General features: G+C 33.8%; 1 protein-coding gene across 1 annotated transcript in view; it reads right to left on the bottom strand.

The window, feature by feature from the left end:
* Nucleotides 1-25,101, bottom strand: part of LOC108754612 — a 63,578-nt gene that overhangs the window by 2,455 nt on the left and 36,022 nt on the right. Inside the window, exons 2-3 of the mRNA XM_018497047.1 lie at nucleotides 23,577-23,642; nucleotides 10,173-10,340 (exon numbers count right to left, since the gene is read on the bottom strand). Of these exons, the coding sequence (XP_018352549.1) occupies nucleotides 10,173-10,340; nucleotides 23,577-23,642 (234 nt within the window). The remainder of the gene's footprint in view (nucleotides 1-10,172; nucleotides 10,341-23,576; nucleotides 23,643-25,101) is intronic.

The raw sequence follows: 25,101 nt of genomic DNA, 5'->3' as shown, positions 1-25,101 counted from the left end.
ACAATAACAAAGCGTTGTAAATTAAAATGATACGTTTTAATAAAGAAAAACGAAAGTTAGATAAAAATATATATCTATTTAATCTTTAGAGAAATTAGTAGAGTAGTTTAAACAAAAACATCTAAATCTAAATAATTTCTTTTAAAAAATGAAGAATTATATGTGATAATCACAAATCTGTATCACAAAACCATACAGCAGCATTCATTTAAGATGACCAAACATTTATAATAGGTAGTGGAAGTAATCTACCAGCAATTATTTTAACGATGCATATTAATTATGACAATAAAGCCTCTTACGAGGGTATAATTATAATATTGAATTATAGGCGACGTTTATTCTTGTCACGCAATATTAACGACATAGCCTGTTGCCGCTTACGCATTCATTCACGAAGTTAGACATTGGATTAGTAAAAGCCAAATGCGTGAAGCTTCTGTTGCGAGCAAATCCATCTGTACTTTTGATGTCTTCATTCCCTCGAGTCAACGAGGGAAATATTAGAGAGGAGAAAGAGAAAAATGTGATGCAATAAATTTCTTCATATATCATTACTTGTCATCTTTTAAGTAGTTACATAGCGCTTAGATAAGAATTTACGTTAATTGTTGTACGAAACAGTTGGCATGTAAAATTAAGAAGAGACTATAGAATTTGTTTTTTTAAGGTGGGAGAGAAAAATTGATGAAGAACCTTCTTAATGGACGAACAGAACATTTTAGGCAAATCGGCATACAGACAGATGGCTATCAAAGAAGAACGAGTTGAATACAGATGAAGAGAATATTCAGCGAAATCCTCCCAAAATCGAGTTTATACTAGACAGGTGAGTAGATGCACTTTTACCAAAGAGCATTATTCTAGTCGCCGCTTGTGCATCTTACACGGAAGCCCGCTTAAACATTTTATGGGGTGGTCGGTGTAATTTGATGGCCCATAAAAACGCCTAGTCTAGTTTTTCCCAGGGCATCGTCATCCGTCGTCGGCGCAGGCCACGCGCCTCTTTGACGTTTCATGACCACAATTTCCTAAACATCGCTCCATCATGCTCGGATTTACGTCTCTTTAACCTCCGTGAAGCGTAACACGCGCTCAATGTCGCTCGGGACATCAGTAATGTTGCACGCTCATCGAATGTCTCAGATGATGACAGGGCATAATGCAATATTATTTGTAAGATATCTAGAATCACTAAGATATTTAATGTCAAAATTGTGAAACGGTGAAGAAAGATGATGTCTCCACAGATCTTTGCCGAAGAAAAGTCGATTTCAAATTTTTCGAAGAATTTATAAGTTTGTTTGAATGTTAAGTTATCACTTGGAACTCGAAGCTCGTTGCCGCAACTGAATCAGCTACTATTGCCGACGGTGAAACCGTCGGATGGCTTTGCGACGATCAATGAAACCGCACCACCAAGATATCCACTATGATCGAAGTAAGCCTTGAAGCAGCCTTGAAGCAGGAAACGGGAAACGTGGTGGAAATTGAAAATGTGATGGACGACAGGACACAGGGGATAGAGATGGCGATCCGGATATTGAAGTGAAGGTGGAAATTTATGGAAATTACGAAAGTCGCGTTTGCATTCCATATGCGCGGATTAACACATTACCGCGAATATTAAACTACAACTAGAAATACTATGACATAAAACATAAGTAGTTACAAAAATACAGGACATCTTTGTTTATTCAAAGCTAAAGTTATTGAGACTGTGTTTCAGAAATTGTGTTAAAACAGTGATTTAGAAGGTTGTTTTTGGTAAAGCATACAAAATAAAACGTTATTCAACTTTTACACAATGCCAGCTGAACTGTTTTAAGATAATAAAAAGTTGACCTTTTTTTAAGTTTGATTTATATATATAAGGAGTAGTTTACAAACTTCTCTTTATAGTGACAATAATTGCTACTAATTATAATTGACCCTGCTATATTTCCATAAAATTTTATTGTAACTTTATTTTTTTTAGTTTCATATGTGATATGTCAAATGTCTTACAATCAGATCAAAAGACATGCGATAGAATGGCTGATACGCAAGTGTTGGAAGTTGATACGCTACATATAGTAATCTAAGTTGTGTTTATGGCTGAATATATATGCATAGCAATCCGGTGAATCGCGAGAAACTCATTACCCCGTGGCGCGAGAATTAGCATATTTAGAGACTGTTTCCCCCTTTCTTCTCTTAGCCCCACCTACCATCCCTTATTTCATCCCCCTGACTTGCCTTCCACCATTCTAGTCTGTCAGCCACTGCGCATCCCTCACCGCTCCTAAGGATACAGCTAATGCATTATCTCAACAGAAGAAACATTTTGGTATTACTATTTCTTTATGTTGAGATTAACCGTACATGATGCCAGCCGGTATCAATTTAATGCAGGCAAATCGCACTAACATAATTACGTGTTCATACATCCTAAAAATCTTAAAATTATAATAAATTAAAACTACATCTAATATTTTTGATTGAATCAAAATCGCAATGGATAATATCCCAAATGTGCTAGCACTATACTGTTACACACATAAGTAAATGCGAAAGGTATATGAGGTGCGGAGAACCGTAGAGAAAGCTAAGTAATTAAGGAAGCTCATCCTGAAAGACAATTTAACTTAATGAGAGGCAGTCTGATCCACCTCTGGTATTTCTCGTTCTATTCTCCGCCTTCATCTCATCGGGTGACATAGTACCAGTTCTCCACGAACTATTCTTCACTTAGTTCCACATTTTCTCCCTACTTTTCCTAAACTTCGCCCGACTAACATCTGCTCTTCCTAAAAATCCGCCCCTTTTGTCTACTCAATGCTATAAAAAAAATTCTAGATAAAACGATATGTAATTATTGTACTATTTCAGCCTACCAAAAATATTTCGAAATTGATATTTATCTGATCGTTCCTTGTAATGGAAAAAATCCAAGAAGTTTACGATGTTTTCTATTTTATTTTTAACATTCACAATTTACAAAAATAATGATCTTTTTTCTGTAGATCCCTGATCCAGATCTGTTGCGGCAAACCAGATTCTACGAATCGCATATGCCGCCGTTTACGTTTGGTTGACGAGAAATCTTCGTTTATGTATTGCGAATCTCTGTTTATATTACTACATTTGCTCGTCAGCTGTATTACATGACACACAGTTTACACAATTTGTTCGTAGTTCTTAATTAGTATAAAAAATTCCAAATTAATCTCTTGTATTACGATAATAGTTCCATATTTTTAATTCATACTTGTGAACTTTCCAAGCAACTGTTACTTAACATATAATATTTCGTGTTCACTTTACTGATTGTTTCTTTAATGTCATTTTTATATATTTATTTTAAAAACTGTTTTTATTCTCATTTCAATATAATGCAGAAAATTATTTACAATTTAAACAATTATATGAAATAATGTCCTAATTAATTAATTTAATCCAAAATGTTAATTTACATATGAATAATTTATGTAGCGGAACAATTAATAGATGATATTCTTTTTAATCATCTTAAGTGTAAAGTAAACTAAATATAAAACAGTTTAGCGTCTGGAAGTCTTTATTACATCCATTTTGTATTTCGTGCTTATGAATCGCTCAAGTTCAATCAGCCAATCCGACTCGGCTAGAGAAGAGTAAGAAACTAACGGAAACACTTCAGACGATCTAACGAGAACTCGGCAATTATATGATATATTACCTTCAAAAACTCTAATGTTAATTATCTGTATGGATCAATGTTACCTAAAAATAATATCTATAAGTCATACTTTACTTTGAAAAATAGATAGAGTCCCTTTACGATTTATTTAATTTTCATTAAATAAGTTGTACAATGAATATATGTATAATTATGTCATAACATTATGTTTCTGAAGTATAAAAAAGAATTTGAAAAAGAAACGTGAAACATATTTTTAATGCTTATAAAGTAACGCTTTCAAAATTAAGATTAACTTTCAAAATTAAGTTAATCTGATTAACAATTTGGAGAGGTAAAGAAGACAGAGATAGGTAGGTGATAAATAATGTCGGGCAAACCATTTTGCATTTTTTTGGTCATGGTGAAAAAGTAAGACGAGATGAGTCCTTGAAAGATACTTCTATTGGAAAAAGGATTTAGGGTGGTTGGAATAAGGGTCCTGGAAGGAGGAGCCCTTGAAATTATTGTTACGGAAAATAGATGGGGATCTGCGATGGGAATCTTTTTCAGGAGGCAAATGGAACAGAGTTGAAAATGAGAAACATAAAAAATAAGTGATGTGAAGGAGACAATATACGATTCGTATAAAATATGTTAAACAGCATGTGTTGTTCGAAGATATCAAATTACAAAGATATAATAATTTTTGCGCGAAGTAATTTATTCTAGATAGTTTTAAAAATATATATTCCTAAATGTTAAATTTTAATAAAAATATAAATAATAAATGTACTACAATAAACTAATTTTGCAATAATAAATTGTTATAAAAAAAAAAACAAATAAAAGATACCACAATACAAAAAATTAAAAACAATTTAAAGGATTATTATATAAAAGTATTGTACTATATACATACGAGATGTATAGCAATGTTTCAAATATATTTTGAAGTATAATAAATAAAAATAACTGCATGTAACAGTATACAAAAATATTTTCTTTATTTATTAATAAAAATATATAGCTTATTTTTATTTAATCACTATTAAATATTTCTTATAACATAATATTATTGCATTAATCGTAAACAATCAATAACAAATACTCTATATTAATAACAATAATTATAATTTTCTTACTAATTTGTATTATTTTTAATATTAAAAATTTAATAAAAAACTTTTCTGAAAAAATTTTTTTCTAGGAGAACTGTGTTTTCTACAATTGTAAAAACTTTGATTAAATAAAGTTTCGGATTGATATGGACGCCATCTCTGTAAAACTACCTGAAAGTTAAACCAAGCTAGATCGATAAAACAGAAAAGGGCGAGTCGGTATAATCTCCAAACTGAAATGAGAAATACTTTTATCTCGGAAAATTACGGAACACATAAAAATTCGGATGGATAGGGACGATGAAAGAAAGCGGTGATATAAGAGAATGACACCGCTAGGAATATGAAAAGTTATCTTTCCGGGCAGAGAATAAGTGGTTTCATAAATTTCTATCGTTCCAGCGTAAATAAAGAAGGGTTCAAAAGGGAGTTGAGATTGCATTAGTCAAACATAATGACGTCAGTCTTATCTCGAATTTGAATAAAATCATTGATTTCAATCCAGGGGAGTATACAATATGGTGATATTTCCTCTAATATATTTAATATAAATATCGTCAATATCGTTCCTATCTAAAAAGACGTAATTAATTTAAAATAAATTTGATATGATGCATAAGGATAAACACGTTATATTGTAATATAATAAACGTCCGTATTTTATTATCGTATTTAATACAAATGTGTCATATTAGTATCGACATAAAATGAAAATAAAGAATCACATAAAATATAATGCATAAAAAATATAAAGAAACAATAATTGAACATTTACAAGAAATAAACATGTAACAAAAGCAAGATCGAATATTAACAGAATGAACTAGATTCATTTTGTAAGAATTTAAATCAAAAAAGAAAAATGACTATAACGAGTAATCAACATAAACTTGTCGTCAGTCATAAAGTAGAACGTTTACATATCACCGAAACGATCCGCCGACTTCGCATACACGGCCTAAACATACATATAGGAAGTTGATATAGAAGTCTATTCTTGTAAAACAAATAATCCCTGCAGATCCGAGATACGGATATCTGTCTGTGGATTAAAGAGTTTCGTAACGAATTAAAGAATCAAACGGATAGAAAAAAGATATAAAGAACAAATAAAAAGAAAAATAATTTTAACTGTTTATTAAAAGAAAACGTCGGATTTTCGTTTTTATCAAAAAATTATATTTGTTTGCAAGCATTCGTTTATTCTTGAACACTCCGTATATGTTATAATTAAAAAATTAAAATTAAGGCTTGTTCACTTATCACTATTATTTTAGATTCAAAGCGTCAAAAGCGAGAAATTTTATACAATAAAAAAATTCTTGTATAATATATTTAATTATAAAAATATTTTTGAATAAAACAACGTCTATAGAATTATATTTACATACAGAATTATATGTAGCTTTTTTGCTTCAGGAAATTAAAATATATTTATTACTATATATTATTAATTTAACAGTTGTCACTGCTGTAAACACAGCTTATTTCTTTTTTAACTATACATAATTTGTTTCCATATAAATAGCTATTTATTAATTAATGAAATAAAAGGGGAATTTTCGATATCTTTCACAAGTCGATTCGATTGTGTTATTTTATTGGAACATATTTTAATGAACATATTTTGCAGAAATATTTATTGTGCATTTTTCCGTTTCTGACGTCACAATCTGAGATAGTAGTGGTGAACAGAAGCGTTAACAAGAAGAAAAGAAGAAGATCCGAAAGACGAGGCATGTGAAGTAAAAAGTCTACAAAATGTAGGCGGCCTCCTGCCAAGTAGAATATGCGGGAGACGCAGAGGATACGCGGCTGCAACATCAAGTATCAACAATATTGCTCACGGTCTCAGTCTTTTGACACGCGAAAAATAAGACGAAGACGCGACGGTATCCGCAGGAGAAGGTGCCTTTCTGACGGGGTTCCGCTCTTCGAACCGGCGAGTTCGCTGCGTGAAAGAGTCTTGGAATTCAAAATGGCTGTCGCGGGATCGCGCGAGCCGCTATGCGTGGGCAATCCATCGGCAACACCATCTCGCGCTCATGACACGTGTGTGTCGCTGAAGAGCGTTACTTGCGGCCATGATGATTCTCCAACTCAGCAAGATCGAATCGAGACTACATCTTTTCCTTTTCTCCAGATTCTTTTTTCCAAATCATTTAATATTTGCAAAAAATTAAAATTTTACTACTATATTAAATAAACGATTTGTATATTAATTAATTCTTAGGATAAAATTTTTATTTATTTTATAAGAAAAATATCTATGTATAAATTTATTAAAAAATTATGTATTTTTCTATCTGATCTTAAATAAATCAGTAGGTTTTTTCTGGATATTTTTAGATAAACTAATTTATAAACTTGTGGAATGTGTCATGTGGATAATATAATTAAAAATACATGAATTTTAATTGCTATATGTTAGATACGTTAGGTGAGATAGATAAACACATTATATCCTTTTGTTTGTAATATTTATCTAATCAGTAAGTTATGATACACACGCTTATATTTCTTATAATAATAAAAAATATCCGCAGTAAATAAGAAATAAAAGAATTTTTAGCGTAATTTACCTGTTTCTTCATTTTTTATTTCACATATTATATCATAAATAAGAAATTGTTTAATAAATTCAATGCCATTATTGTAAATTAACATTATTAATATTAAAGTTATTTGATTATTACGAATAAAAAAAATTTCATTACAATAATAAATAAAAGCAAAAAATTTATTATTTCATGTTTTCTATGTAACAATAAACAATATTTGCAAATATGTAAGATGCATAATTCTAAAAAAATTTATTCATCATTAAAATAATTTCTATTGGCATAATATTTAGTACTCTATCATATATCGTGGCATAAATTAGATTACAGTATAAGTCATGGCAATTGAAAAATTCAAATACAATAAATAACAATAAAAAAATCTTAAAATGAACGAATAATCGAAACTACTGGCTTGCAAGCGGCCATGCCACACTTCACGCCATCGCGTCCGACGGCAGCCATGCTTCCTACATGGTTTGATACTTTCTCCTCCTATCGGCCATCCTATTCCGAAAAAACTGGTAAACCCGAACCTAAATCTCTATCGATTACAGTACAACTCGACAATCGAAACATATATTTATTAACAGAGCTAGAAAAATGACCGAAGCCATAAGTATCATGCTATTGATCTACTGCACATCAAGTAATATACAATATTAAACTGTCATAAGTATTCGTCGATTGGAGATACGCCAATCATGCGAGTTAACCATTCTCACATGAATATCTAGAGTATCTAGTTTTCTCATGCGAGCAGAAACTCAAGCGCGCCGTAACCGCCTACCCGTTTGACCACCCCGAGAATATATTGCACCTTCCTTTCTCTCTCTCTCTCTCTCTCTCTCTCTCTCTCTCTCTCTCTCTCTCTCTCTTTCTTTCTATCCCGCCCTTCCTCTTTGTCTCTCCCTTTCCGGTTATCTCTTCGTCCCCTCTCCTGGCTTCCCTCGCATATCTCCACCTTTTCTCCATCCCATTTTTATTCAAATTCATTGGGAAGCTCCTCCGCGCGAGTAGGTACTCCCAAGCCGGCCGTTACCGGCGCAGCGCGCTCCTCCTCCCCATCCGTTCGCTCGTATCCATTCTTTCTTTTCCTCCCCCTTGTTTTCCATAAATTCTGAATTTTATTTAGTCCGCTTCGCACCGTGCCGTTGCTTCATGTCTTTATACCTACTCGTTTTACCTGCATCGAAGCCGAGAGATTCTATCCGTTTGTATTATGAGAAGATACCGTACACTTAAATTGTATACGCGGTGAAATCGAAAACATGCCACTGTATCTATAAAGTGTTTCCAATTATGATTTTTTTCTCAAATTTATGGAAATGAAAGATTTAAAGATTGAGAAGAGAATACCATTTATATAACATCAAGACATCTTATTTCGGGCAAATCTCTTTTATGCAGCAATCTAAAATGTTAATGGTCAAAAATACTCGTATATGTATATCTAAATTTTTCGTACTCGATACAAAATTTATTTGTATCGAGCATCTTTTTTGTTTCATTTATACTTAAATTGGCTAGGATTATTTCAAAGGATTGTTTCTTCCATTATATTAAAAGGATTAAAATGAAAAATCAATCAATTTACAACAGTATTATTTCTAATTGCATTCAATAACTAAGCGTGCAAACGAAATTTAAGGAGATATTACTAGAACTGTTCGCAAAGAAATAAGTGTATATATGTATGTTGGAAGATAAAATTTTCAGGTCCAACGATGCTCGAATATATAATCAACGACGGGTAATTTAGATAGGACGTTATTTTATATACTTTATATCTCTTAGGGCCTTGCAGGTTGCTCGATCATAAGATATGGGAATGTGTTGAGTGCGTTGATGCGACGATGGAAGGGTAGAGAGCAAAAGCATTCGTGCAAGGAAAAACAAAATAATACTGAACATGCGCGCCATTGGAGGCTCGTAAAACGAAGGGAATCGAATCGCAAGAATTGATAGTTCCTGGGCTTCTTTCTAAAGCATCATTGCCTAACGAGACTGTCTTGGTAGGAATCTTGATAGTCTAATGAAGATTGTATCGCTATGCGAGCGAATAAATTACGTTAGAATATACCGTCATGTTATAATGCACACAGTGACTTAGACGTAAAAATTATGTGTAATGTGCCGTATTGATTTCATTGGGCTCTTGAATTACTTTAACTAGTTTTGCAATGCCAACAGTCACATAAAAAAATAATTTTGCTAAAGTATCTAAAAATTTAGCTAAATATATACAGACCTAAAAATAATCTAATTAAACTATCAAAATAATATAGTCATATAGAACATTCAAACTGATTGCTAGAATGTCAATATTTGTTGTAGCACTGTTTATCATACTTGAGTTTGCTAATTATTTTGATGTGATTCAACAAAATTATTTTCAAATCTATATCTAATAACATTTTTAAATACTTCAGCAAAATTATTCTTTCTGTGACTAATTTTATTTGATTTTTCATGAAAAGAAAAAGTATCTATTATACAGAAACATTACACAATTATATCGCGATATTAACGTTATATTTCATAAATGCAAAGTATTATTTTTCATTAATAAAATGAAGTCAGGTACAAATTTGATACAGTCAACACAACAGTGCTTCTTTCTGTGCATACGGTAGAAATAATAAAATGTACAATAGAGCTAAAAAATGTTATCAATAGTTCAACGAAATTCACATAACAAAACAATTTAAATGCATTCGATAAAATCTTTTTTTGCATATTTTTGTCCAGCACGAAACTTGTGATAATACATATAATGTTGTCTGAGGAATACACACTCAGTTTACAAAAATTATTCTAGTACAATTGTAAAGTGACATTTTGACTCACCTTGCGGCTATAATAATAATGACGCAGAGGTCGCTGCGGTGCGACGATAATCCAATATCGTCGTGCGTCGCGGCGGCAGAAGGGTGTAGGGAGGGGACGCTTTTGCCCTTTTCCCTTCCAAGGGTCTCTGTGACCCGGGTAGCTACTCCATGCCGATCCGTTTTTCAACTGCTGAAACAGCCACACATTGGATTCGCGTTTAACACAGCTGATAAAAAACAGGAACATCGGGCACGTTATTTTTACGAAATTTCACAAGCATTGTTCTTATTCGACACGAGGATTATAAAAATGTCAATGATCTCCGCTATAACAAGGATTATGATGTCACTGCGTTTCTTTCAAATCTGTTCTTGGAGAAGGCGTGAATCACAGATCTAGCACCATAATTATTCTCGACCAGTTGAGTTTTTTTCGCAGTAAAGTTCATCAAAGCACTTTCACAAATTTGATATGACGAGATACCGAAACGGAAAGTACACAAACTTCCCACTATCGCTTACTCACAATTCGCGACGGAAAACATGCTACGAATTATTCACAATATTAACATATTGAGATATTAAAAAAGTGTTTTTATATTCCTTTTTTATCGCTCCTTTATTCGGGAATGCACAAGAAGGATGATGCTTACGCGGCAGCGCTCACACACTATACTAGTAAGTGTACAACGATCGTTCATCAGAAAAACAGGTGAGAGAATAACAAAGCGATCATCGGCTGATCGTACCAGCACGTTCAAGCCGCGTCGACACGTGAGATTGTGAGAGAACGCGTCGCGTCGTTGGGATTTCGACTACGGCTGGCAGCCACAGCGCGGCAAAGGCGAGGCAAATGTTGGTGAACGTAACGGAACGGAAATATACACCGCGAGCTGAACGAGTTAGCTCGCTGCCAAAGCTTGGCAGTACCACTACGCGACAGACGCGTGTAGCCAAGAGCAGAGAGACCGTAGGTACCGACCAACGGGATTTACTATGCTCGAACTGTACCAGCCTTCTCTTTCTCTTTCTCTTCCCTTCTCTCTCTCTCTCTCTCTCTCTCTCTCTTGCTTTTTTTTTCTTTCTCACTCTTTCCCGCTCTGTCGGTTAAGGCAGCAAAGGCAAGGCAGCGCAGCAAGACGAGTTGTTGCGAGCGACACGTAACAACGACCGCCTCTCTTTGCCTCGCGCACTGCCGTCGCAAAACCGTAGGATGGAGTCAGGTCGAAGCAGGCCAATCAGGCGCCCAGCGTATCTACCTGCGGACTGCCTTCTGTGTAGCACCTGCAGGCAATATGCCTCAGCCTTATACTTTGTAAAATGCCGGCTCGCGTCGATGACAGATCGTCCGCGGTCCGCCTCAGCTCTAACCCTTTCCTCTCTTTCGCCGCTTCTGCGTTCCTTTATGCCGCGGCTGGCTTATTACGTGAAGCCAACTAGCTGGCTTCTAATATTCTTGCAATGTCGCACAATGCGGCGATCGCCAAGTCAATCTATCAATACGTCAACAAAACATTTTCCGGTACACAAACGGTAGCTGGATGTAATTATTCTGAGAAATAGTACAATAGAACTAACACGTGATATAAAGTGTTTTCTCTCTTTCTCTCTCTCTCTCTCTCTCTCTCTCTCTCTCTCTCTCTCTCTTTCTCTTCTTACATTTATAATAGATGTTGTGATATAGTGACTTCCTTTTTTCCATGATCATCTTGAAATTCCAAGTAGTATCTCAATCCTGAGATAATATAATATATGAAAGAAAAGCATGAATCTTCGAAGATAATTTGTCAATGCTCCGTCACCCACTTGGAATTTCAAGATGATTATGGAAAAAAGCAAGTCACTATACCACAAAGCGGAGCACCGCAGATTGAGTCACTAGCCAGTTTTATTTCGGGTACCTGTTATTGCTCTCTCTCTTAACGCTCTCCCGCAAATGCGAAACAAAGGACCGCCATTGATTGAACTTGCTAGTCTCTCGGAAACATTTAACGCTCACTTGGACATCCCTAGCGATAGAAATGCCGCGTTTTCTTGCAGTACCAGCGAACACTCTGTGTCAAGACCTCTCATTATCTCCTACTGTTATCCCCTGCCATTATTTTCCATTCTTATGATCGATAGCGTGAAGAATGTAAAACGTACGATTGCATCGCCTGCGAAAATTTCATGGAACATTCGCTACAAATGAATATTCTATATTCAATCGTAAAATAACAATATTTCTCTACATTTCAATAAGCTGATTTTATTTACAGATAATGAGAATGATAATCATTGATACGATTCATTAAATTAACGCGTTGACTTAAAACGATATCTATGAATATATCGGTCTTATATTTGTAATTGACAATTTTTCCAGCCTAAACTTAATTTCGCCTCACTTGTGAATTGAAACGTTATATTTGGAAATATATACAATATATATCTTATTCGATCAATGATCTCTCTTACGTGTGTGTTCCTCAATTAATATATCAACTCATAAACATACCCGGTTTTCGCGTAATATTGAGTCGCAGCGGCTCATCATCATTGACTGCGTTTAGGACAGTCGATAAAAACGTCAAGTATCTTTATCACTTACGGCGGTGCGGCTTTTGGGGCTTTAAGAACTTTTAATTAAAATACTTCGGGCACACAACAAGCGCGCGTCGTGAAAGGAGTGGATGGCGGCGTGAATTCTAAAATAGCGGCGTCGTGGAAGGAGCAGATTCGATGTTGATGTCCACGATTGGTTAACTTCGGGTTGTTTCGAGATCTTAGGTCCAGCCCACGATATCTTAATAGATTGCTTTCTACTTGAATCGTCGTCATGGTCGTCTGTTCGCTTGTAGGGATCCTGTTTCTTGAACAACCGTCTTATACCAGCAGTTATAAATTCACAACAAGAAATCGCAGGGTTCTTATTAATACTAATATGCCTCTCTCTAATCCAAATTCCCGACAGTTCCTAGTCGTAAAATGTGAAAAAATTGCAAATGATCTTATAATTAATATCCAAATTTATTTATTGGCTTCAATCTGCCTCTCACAAAAATTTAATACCAATCGATTTAATACAGAAAGTAATTAATTACTGTCTATTGTATTAAATTGATGAACATTAGATTTCTGCAAGAGTGATGCATAAACAACGATTATTAATTATCATTAATATTATTAATATATTCCCGTTTTACACTATGTTATCATGCTGTAATGTAGCAGTTGTTTCATTAAGTGACGTCGTAATTACAAATTCGAAAAAAAATTTAGCATGGAGAATAGCAAACGATTAGGCACTTCTGGTCGAGTGCGTTCAGTACCCCTTTTATGTTTATTATTTTATAGCGATGTAATCTGTAGGCAGTTAAACTTAAATAGGCGGCCACCGTGCTTAAATAACGGCGCTCGATGGGTTTGTGAAGTCGTAATTTATCGTTGATCATCGTTCGTCAAAAAGGCCATCGAGCACACAAAGTTCGAGTCTACGCGAGGCAATAAATTTACAACCTCGAAAACCAAAGCATAAAACTTGTAGCGTATCTGTAGCAGATATCCATAGGAATATACGTAACCGTCGTTGCTATTCTTTGATCTCTAAAACGTCGGATCAGACGGCAGAAACCTGTGCTAGAAACTTTCATTATGGAAATATAATGTATATCTGCTATAATGAACTGAGTCCCGAAGAGAATTTATTATCTACACAAATTATGTTTGATCCTAAAAAATAAAAAGATACTAAAAGCGCAGTACTTTCGGGTTGTTTCAGCACCATAATGATTTACTTTTGCGATTTCTTACGCATTTTTTTGCTTGTAATATAACACTCAAAAACTAAGCAATGCGTGACCGCGTTTATTTACTTCAATTAGCTAATTATGTAGAGAAAGAAAGATATAAGACCATTAGTAACAAACTTAAGTATTATTTCTACATAAATGTTATGCAGAAATGGCTAACAAAAAATCAAGCAAGACTTTCATTTATTAAACTATATACAATTATATTATGGAACAGCTAATAATTTTATATATATATATATAGAATCATTAAGTAAATTATATTAAAAAATTTCATTTCGTATCATTCACATGTTATACAACATTTACACACTGATTACATTTTTATATGAGTCCATGGTTAATGAATATAACGATTGTTTCTTTAAAAAAGGAAAATAGAAAACATGTTATATTTATTTTATCCTTTTCAATTAAACAAAGAATATGTTAAATTTATTATTAAATATGATAATATTATTAAAATATAACGTTCCTAATCTTACAAATATTTAATAATATTGTACATTGTTCCAATAAAAGTAGAGACATAACAAAAATGAAATGCTTTAATTTGTATCTATAATTTATAAAACAGTTATAAGAAACGAATCATTATTTTATATCATTATATTACATATGATGTTAAAATGTGTAAATTTTATATAACTTATTTTTTAATCAAGGTTTTCTGTAAGCTACAAGTATCAGTTCGCGGTGTTTCTGATGCTACCGCGTGTATAACTTACTGCTTTAATATAAATAGACATCAATAAAGTGATTGATCACCGAGCTCAACTATCACATGTTATAAGAAGAACCAATAAAACCGTCAAGGTCGTTTCACTCATTAAAGTATTTATGATTGCAATTGTTATGGGATATCGGTCACAATTATCACCTATTTAACTTCGCGCCGGACGATTTGTCTTCGACATAGCGCAACGCTTTACAGCTCGGTCCAGTCATACCGATAGAAGAAAAGGGAAGACGGGGGAGAACATAAGAGCTCATAAATGCGAATTTAAGAGACGCAATAAAAACACATTGAAATCGAGAGTGAACGAGCGGAAGCACGTGCTTCAACTACCGCGGGATTTTGTTCGTCACATCGTTGCTCATTTACGAATGCATTCGATGAAAAGTGTCTTTCCTCTCTCGGTTCTTCTGATCTTCTTAAGTATGTTTCACTTCTTTTTTGCACGTAATTTTAATTAAAACGGATCTTGGTGTTACGTAAAATAAATCTTTAGAGTTAATATATATTTTTACTAATTATTTAAATAATTAAATTAATTACAAAAAGAAAAATGTCCTCCCTCTCTCTCTCTCTCTCTCTCTCTCTTTTTGTGTACACTACTAATTTTTGCAGTGCTATATGTTCTGTGTATTATTTATATATGCTCTGTAGCGTAACCGTATATTTTTCCGAATTAACCCGCCGGATCATAAATTTTCGATAGAAATGATTCATTACCGTTTGAACCTTGCTTTACACAATCCATCTTGAGACAGCGCGCCGCATTCATTTGATTTATTTTATACTGAAGCAACAAAAGCCCTGTCATTAAAAGCACAACACCTTTCGATCAATGTACTCTCGTTCTTCTTTTATGAAAATTATATAAAAAAAGAGTTAAAAAAATTACGTTAAAGATCTGTTTATTACTTCGAGACAATGTTTCTCCTTGAATTCGTCATGATACAATTTTTTTCTCCTGACTGTAAATGCCGAAGTGATCCAAAGCATAAAAAAGTTTCGACGAAAGGTCAAAACTCCCATAAACCGTTTACTGGTGCCTGCAAAAACATTCTTGAATAGATAGTTTTTTGTGACGTATCTAAATCATTTATAATAATATTTCCAAAATTAATTTTCTTCAATTTATCAACATCCTCAATATTTTTATTCTATTCCTTATTATTTCTATAATTTATTATAAATTGATTTTGAGCTACAATTAATCATATTTTTATTATTAAAAATAAAAGCAATTAGCTGTATATATACATAAACAAAGATATCTTATTGCAGATATATTTAATAGTCTTAATAAAAAAAATAATAATCAATGTTAATCTATCTTCCTCATAAGCTTGAAAAGAAAAAACGTTTTCAATTTTTTGTATGTATAATTAATTTCAATTAAAATAAATTTTTTTGCACAATATGTATGTTACATAACAAATTTTGTACGTTCAGTTAAATTTTTAGTAACATATTAAGGAAACGTATTGGACATCATCTGTAACGTTTCCTTAACATAGAGCTAGAACAATAATGGAATATCTTGGGTTTCGAAACGTAAGTTTGCACGAAAGATTGCAGTCTACCAAGAAAATGCAAGTTCCAAGCAAATGGCAACGCTGCCTTCCTTGCGGAGACGCGGTATCGACCGCGGTTCCCAGAGGCCAAACCGTCTCAACCTCCAAGTTGTTCCTTCTGTAGTCCAAACAGCCTTTAGGATTCACGACTCCTTTACCCTTTCGCAGTTCGAGCGAGTAATACGATAAGGGAAACGTTGTGGGATATAAAATCCAGCCAAATGTATTTTAGATGGTTGCACCAGTGTTGAATAAAGCAATAAAAGAAGAACAAAGATGTACGAGACGAATATAATTAAATAGATATTTATTGAAATGTTGTTAAACAGTTCATAAATTTTGTGCAAAATTTAAACAAACTAGAAATCGACCGAATCAAAACGCCGAGTTGATGTTGCAAAGAAACTCTGATCTAATAAATAATTTTATGTACATATAGTATGATTAAATATATATAGTGCCGTTAAATATGAACTGTATACGTATATTTCTAGCTTGCACATATGTATACATAATGACACAGCACTAATGACACAGTATAATTTAGATATATTAATTATCATTAATGGTTCGACGCAATTAGAACAAATCGATAATTAAAACAAATTTCTACAGAAATGATAATTGAAAATTAGTTTATCTCCTTTCTTACTTAGAATTATATGAATTTTATAGGATTCGTGACTCTTAGTGCTAATAATAACATGACTGTCAATTCTCACGAAAAAGAATTCTTCATAAGATATGCTTTCGGAGTGAGATGTTGCGAAAAATGCCTTTCTGCAATTTCTCAATGCAACAGTCTTAAGAAAAGTTATCTCGCATGTACTGAGGCACACGGATTATTGGCGAGTAACTGTTTGAGATAATGGAAAAGAACACTGCGTTAAAGAATCTACGCGAAATAATTCTTAATGTAATTTTATGCATTCAACGGTAATTTTGTATATACTGAGGATGATCTAATAAAGATCGAAATGTTATATTTAAATAAAAGATCACATTGTACTATCAGACATAAACAAAGTTTTAATTGTTAAATTTATTACTAAGAACTAGCATTGGCTTCTATACTCTTTTACACATTATATAATATAATATTTAAATTATAATTCAAGCTGTTTATATTGTAATTATACTTTATTGAAAATTATATATTTTAAGCGCGAAATGACATTACGCCTTGACATAATTTGTCGGCATCGAATCACTTCGTCTGACGCACATTTTAGATGAAATATTAAATCGGATTTAAACAAAGCTTTAAAAGAGCATTCGACCATGATTTAAAGGGCTTTGCATGCAGCCGACTGGAATGAAAAGGATGCTCGGATCTCGGTAGAGTGCATTCAGTTATGGAGGCTCGAATAAAGAGGAAAAAAAGAGGGTAGAGAGAGAACGAGACGAAACAGGGGAGAGACAGGAGAAAGACGGAGGGCAAGATGCAGGCGAAAGAAGTGAGGTATCTAATGGATGTGAATATATCGCCGTAATAAATTTCGCAAAAAGCCGACGGGGGGAGGAAGAGATGGTAAAGGTTCTCGCTCGCTTGGTCCAGTCTTGGCTGCAAAGCTTATTTCTCGTAGAACGAAAGAGGAAGGAGAGAAAAGCCAAAGGAAAGCCCTCATCTGACTATATCGGGGCATCACGTTTCCGGTACGTGCCCAGGCGGCCATCTTTTCTCTCTCGTCCAATCGGGGACTGCCGAGCGATGGTGGGGCGAAAACTACCCTTAGGGTGAAGCGGCTCCACCCCCGTCAAGTTCTACTCGAACGGATCAATATCGTGGCCATCCCTAACAACAGCCATCCATACCACAGCTAGAAGCCGGGGAAAGCTAGAAACTACAATGTCTTAGAATTCATGAACGACTATATTCCAAATCGTTTTCTAATAATTAAAAGGAATTCTCCGTTTTAATATCCGAATATTTATAAATTTTGTAAATACCTTGTAAACACAGTTGAATTTTTATAAGATTTTTAAAAATTTTTTTACTCTTTTTTTTTTTTTGTATAACGTATTAAGCTCTTTGCATCTTTTAAACTCTAACTTTTATTTATAAATACAAATAACTGTCTCGAAGAAATTTTTTAATTAATTCGAAGGAAAGAAGAGTTAGATATAAAAAATATTCAAATACAATTACGTGCGCGTAGCATAAGCACATTTTGAAAAGTGGACATTAATGGAAAGTTGGGAAATGTAAAAACAGCTCACAAAATTCCATGGAACCAGTAAAAAATATTGCATTCTCATTTTTGTTATGAAACGAAATTCAGATAACGACTTATACCCACAACCTTTCCTGTCAGCCAAACATGGCCGCCGCTCGGCCTCCAAACGTCAAGCTCGAAAAGTCGATATAACGAGAAGACACGGAGTGGTGGAAGCATGAACGTGGAAACATGAGAAGCACGGAATCCCATCGGAGTGAGAAACCCCCAGTGGGACAAGGTGTATGTATGGATAGATAGATCACTTTAATTTTAAATGCCCGCTGTAATGAAAATTTGTCCCATCAAGAGCCGCCTTAATGCACCGCGCCATCGAAGTGTTCGAAATTCAGTTACATTATATCAACGTACTTTGATTCCCAGATAGAGAGTAAGACATTTCGAGGAATATAATTGCATTATCAAAAATTGTATTGTATTATCGGTAAAGAAATAACTCTAGATCGTAAAATTATCATAACAGAAATATATTTTTAGTTTTTTATAAAATCGAAAAATACTATTTCCGGAGAAAAATTGCTCTTGCACATACATTAATAAACCTTGTACCTAATAAGTTCTTTCTTTTAAAGAAAATTCTACCAATGTCCGTGCATTAAAGAAAAATGTGATAATTTTTTCCGAAACGTAAACATATTTATAATTTTTTTGTACTAACTCTGTTGCATATATTAAGTGGGTTGAGACTTGCCGTGAGTTATTCCGTTCTGGAAATAAGTATTGCTGTTGCGTCGGCACGTTAGTGACGTGATTATACTTGATGTAGCATACATAAACGTGAACCGGAGGAGAGGAGTTTCTAAATTGCTACATCGACCTGAGACTACCGCTGGAAAATTTACGAAACGCCGTATACTCGTATGCAGGCACTTGATTATCTCAAGTTTAACTAGCCACTTCATCTATCGTTAATAAAAAGAATTTCAAAATTCTATATTGAATAAAAGATGTAAAATTCTTCGCGCTATTTTCAATCGAATTAATATTAATTCTTTCAGTTCTTGTTTTTAAGAATGTTAGCATGTTAAAATCTTGGATACATTATTTTTTGAATACATCTAAGGCCCGGTTTTTCATTGTCTGGTTAACTTGTGGTTAGGCTTAACTTGATATTTTATCCAATAGGCTTCATCTATGATGATCATGAATGTCATGGAAAGCTCATTGGAAACATCAGGTTAAGCTTAACCGCAAGTTAACCAGGTAATGAAAAATCTTGTTTAAGTGATCAAACTAAATAAAATCATCGAAAAAGTAAATCTGAATGATAACATATGCAGCTCTTCATACTGACTTAAAACAATTAAAGGTTTATTTCAAAATACATATAATTACTTCTCACAATATTTAAACAAATCCCTTTACACGGATTTAACGTAAGAGAGGAAGGATTGCGTGATAATTGCAGATTCAAGTTTTAAAAAATTTACTGTAGAAAACGATTCCCGAGGTAAGGTAACAAGGATATAAATTGCAAACGGAAGGCAATCGGCCGCGATAAAATAATACGCCGCGTCGATCGGTCGAGTGGAAGAGCAGCGTGCAGAGGAGCAAAAAGAAAGCTGAAGAAACGAGAAAAGGCCACCAACTACGAGTGGCCGCACATAGGAGCCGCTCTTTGATTATCCTGCTGCTTGGTATAATAACAAGTTCATGAAGATGCGCATGCGTGCATGCTGTCGCTGTTCTCTCGTTTACGAAGAGATCTCCGAATGTGATGCACACCAACAATAAGCGTGTCGAGGAATATAATATATTTCATTTACATACTTATAGGCCCACATAGACACGAGTCGAAGGAAAACCCTTCCCATCACTTCTCTGCCATATTCATTGGCTCGCTCGCTCGCTCGGTCCTCTTTCCTTCCTCTTTCCAATCGCTCTCTTTGTTTTCAGGATCCCTTTGTTGAAGGACCATCCTCATCTCGATCTCTCCCACGCCTCGCTTTCGATCTGCCTTATCTCCGCCTTAATTCTCTTCTTTCATTTTTCTTCATTCTCGCCCGCATCTTTTCTACAACTATCTTTCGATCTTCGCGCGATCTTTCTTCTCACATCCACTTTCGTCCTAGAGTATCTTTTACATATGATGGTGGTATCTTCCTTCCAAGTAACTACAAGCGATCACTACTATAGGTAGATAGGATTCGAAGGTTAGTCTCAAGACGTCTTATTTGAAACAATGTTGTCTCTTGCGTCCCACTCGTAAATCCTCATTTCGAATCTTGACTCTCATATAAAACCCACCGCGCTGGACACCTCACCCTTTCAGCGAAACGTGTCACCTCTTTGCCATTTTTTTTCTTTTACGGGCACCATCTTTCTGAACAGATACCCAGGTTTCTTTGTTCACTTTGACTATGTTTGATATAATCTAGTCGACAGAGATTTCTCTCTCTCTCTCTTCCTCTCTCTTTCTTCTTATTAGAATTTCAATACTAATTGTATTAGGTAGGTATACAACCATAATTTATTCTTTCTTATCGACTCTTCTCTATCGTACTCGAAAAATCTGAATTTTAAGACCTTAAATTTCAGATCAGTATCATCGTTCCAGTCGAGTTTAGATCTCGAAAGATTTTCTCCCATGACTAGAGCTGCGACGCAACAATCGACAAGAACCTCCGATCTGAAGCGCGCGAGTGAATCGCTGACTCATACTTGGCAGTTCTTATCGAATGTTGCGTAACATGGTCATTCTTAATTGATCGCGATAGTGCTACCAAGCACCTAGATCTCTCCTCTTCTCGTCAGCGTCCGACAGGTGAAACACGATGGCGACGGTGGCGGGCGCGACAAAAACACACCGGGCGTTTAAGTTACATCACGATCTTCCCCGGGCGATAAATCAGACAGCCCGAAGCTGCGCGACACGCGAGTCGTAATATTTAAGTTAATGGCTCGGTATAATAAAGTTAATGGCTTCATGATAGCCATTCGAGAGACAAGCAGAACCGACTGCTGCGTGTTCGCAAGAGCCGACGAGAGCCGCGTCGTCCGCCGTAATGAATACACTTTAAGCGGTCCTCTTCTACGATGTGCAAGTGCGCCAGCAACAACGTCCAATGTCCGACGGTCCGTGTATACGCATATACTTGGTGCCAAGGCAGAGTTTTGCATGTCGGTTCGCGTGACCCGGACCACTTTCAACACTGCTTCTTGCCATTCTAGTGCGCGCGCGCGCGAGAGAGATAGAGAGAGAGAGAGAGAGAGAGAGAGAGAGAGAGAGAGAGGAGCTCGCGCTGAAGAGACTCGCCTTTATCACCTTATAAAATGAGCAACTCTCTCGCGCGCGGGCGTAAATAATGGTCGACGGCTCGAGGAAGAGACACACAACATGCTAAACGTGATACGCGTGTGCCACGGAACGAAATTGCACTCCAATCGCGGCCGACACGTCAGTTGACGATAAGATCCTTTTATTGTCCCGGAGGTGGAGAACCGAAGCACGATCGAAATTTTTGGAAACAAAATTTTATTGCCTTCCCTGGTTTTAAGTAAATGAATCGTCAAACATCAATAATAGCGTTATAAAAAGTTGTGCGTCATTTAAATGTAACATTTCTGAATTATATCTGAAAGAGAAAGAGAGAGAGAGAGAGAGAGAGAGATTTTGATGTCTCTTTCATTAATAGAACGTAAAGGGAAAGTGTAATACAAAACATAATACGCGTGCAATATTTTTTTCATTTATTTTATAAGTTATTGATATCATACGATTACATCAAGCAGATAGAGAATTGTACTTTGCGATTATATTGAAATTCAATAATGGGAACAGAATTTTTATTATTCAGAAAATTCGTTGAGAAATATAATAGTATATCATAAAAATTTTTTTCAGATTTGTTATTTTCAATAATAAAACAAATATTTATTAATAAATATGTGCCATAATATTTTTTAGGAATATCATAAGCACGTAGATCTTAGAGCCATGTTATTAAATCCCCCGTAATGCAATTCGATGCGTCATATATTTCTGCTCTTCAGATTAATTTAATGATTTTAGTACAAGGGGAGGAAAGATACGACTGAAGGATGCGGCTATAAATAAGCCACATCCGCTTATCGGGATAATTTCGAGATTGCTTCAAAAATATTATATTTTTACACATCATAATATTTGATGTAAAGATGTTCATATCATTTTTCTCTTCTTCGAATGCAAAATTTTTTAAAAATATTATCGTTGCTTAGAAAATGTAACTGTTGACACTAAATATTTTTGAGACTAAATTCCATATTACGATTAAAAAAAAAATAAAGTGAGAATGGTATGCCATTTTTAATTTAAATAGAAGGGAGAATTCTTTCTGTTATAATAATTATTTTCTCAAATGTTTATATTTGAAAAACTATCGAATCGAGATATCGAACGAAGTTATCAATTAGGGATATCGATATGATATCTGTCCAAAGATTATTCCAATTTTTGATAAATGAATATTGTTCTGCATTGTTCTACTGTAAAGTGCGTTTGTTATGGAATATTTTGGAACATGAAAGTGTAGATAATATATTAGCGTCTAGAAAGTGTATTGCGCTTATTAGGAATTTTCTATGACTGTTCATGTTCTTCAATTGTTTACATGTTTTGCTATCTATTTGTCTAATTGCTGTCAGAAATAATGACTCCATTTTTTATCTGTACGCGTGCGTTTATCTCTTTATTACTATAATTTCCTCCAAAGAATAATCGTCCTATCCTGTATTACGTTGTAAATTCTTGTAACCAACAAAATAGCACTTTCTACTAATTGTAAGATTGTATCGTATATCTCTTTCTGTCTACGTCTTCAGACTTATTTTCAACCGTGAATAATATTATTTAAAAAAAAAACATTAATCTATATACACATATAGGATGTTCCAATTAGTTACTATTAAATTAATACATATTTTAGTGAGATTCATACATATTCTCGTTAGATAGCATACATATTCTCGTGTCATTAAAGAATGCTGTAATTCTTGTTTTATATGGATAAGTGGGTTCAATTCTTCTGTTTTTTTTTTAAATTAGTTACGATCTTCTTTCATTACTTTGTACGGCTGAGTTATAAATTATTTCTTATTGTACACACTTACCTTTGATAAGCCGCAAGTGGGGTGGTGAACCAATGGCGATAATTCTTCTTCGCCACATGAGGAATCCTGTAATAAAAACTAAGTATTAATACTCGAATGTTTTCAAGGTATTCGTCGATAAATTCTACACAAATATTAATAAATATTATCATTAATAAAAATGATGTTTAATTAAAAAAAAAACAATAAGAAATATTAGTCCATAATTATTTTAAAAATTAAATATTTTTTCTTGCAAAATAATTATTTATCATGATTATTATTGTCATGTACATTATTGTAAAAATATACCGAATTTATTAAAAATATTATGTAGCATTTGTACTTTAAATTCATATTTAATTTCATTAATCGATGAAAAAATACATTTACAAACATTTTTGTATAAGACTTCTGTACACAAAATTTATTACATTTATTTCTATTACCACAATAATTTTAACTCAACAAACTTTCTTTATCTTCCTTTTCACTCTGAACAATAACATTTATTATTTTTAAATTCATGAAATTTTCATTCCGGAAAATCAGTTAATCGATGCAAAAAAATTTTTAGCATTTATTTAAAATTAATATTAAATGTATCTAAAAATTTATGTCATTTTAAATTGTATTATTTAAATTACATAATCATTTTTAGATTTTGATATACTCATTTTTCATAAAAGATATATTTAATGAACCAACATATACCTAAGCACATTATTCGTTGTTGCATTAAATTAATTAAGTATAAATCTATATTAATCTTTCACACAATTTAATGATAAAAGTTACCTGAATATCGATTATTGTCAACAAACTAAAGAAACGACAACGCCGTCGGAATCTAATGGCGTCGGTAAACATAGCGAATCACGAAGATGCTCTTATCGTTTATATATAAATATATTCACAATATTTTATTAAAACACCGTGCAAAGAACGTCAGCACACCGTGCTGTCAAAACGAAAACTGAGAACTGTTTCTCAGAACGCATTGGAGGAACATGATATAGATGAAAAGAATTAACGCAATGTCTGCGAGTCCTTGAATAGCTATTCGCTTCGCTGGACGCGGGTCGTTAAAAAAAAATTGGAGCATTGGCGGAAGGACCCTCTCTATAGAGGAGGAAAAAATTCAGTGATTTACAGCGATTTCTCAATTGTCCGTTCGGCCTTCATTCGTTTTCGCAGGAACTTTGACAATTTCCTCTGTCAGACAAGCGTCCTTTAAAATTCATGGCAAACTAAACATTTAACTTTTTACAGATTCTATACGTTGTAAAAACATGATAAAACACGATTAAGTTTAATAAAGATTATTAAATAGTTGAGTAATCTTTTTATCAGTGGTATAATCAAATAACTAAATTGTGTCATTACAATAACCAACGTCATTATATTTTATGCAGATATAATAAATTAATATTAATTTAAATTTTAAATAAACAAAACTTAAGTTTAATTCTCATTTCTCTCGGATAAGTAAAGCGCCGTCGGACAAAATGCCGACGGCAATGTGATCATACTTTGCATTTTTTTT

The sequence above is a fragment of the Trachymyrmex septentrionalis genome, unplaced genomic scaffold, assembly GCF_001594115.1.
Source record: "Trachymyrmex septentrionalis isolate Tsep2-gDNA-1 unplaced genomic scaffold, Tsep1.0 scaffold80, whole genome shotgun sequence".
Taxonomy (NCBI): Eukaryota; Metazoa; Arthropoda; class Insecta; order Hymenoptera; family Formicidae; genus Trachymyrmex; species Trachymyrmex septentrionalis.
This window is presented reverse-complemented; position numbering and strand designations above follow the sequence as displayed.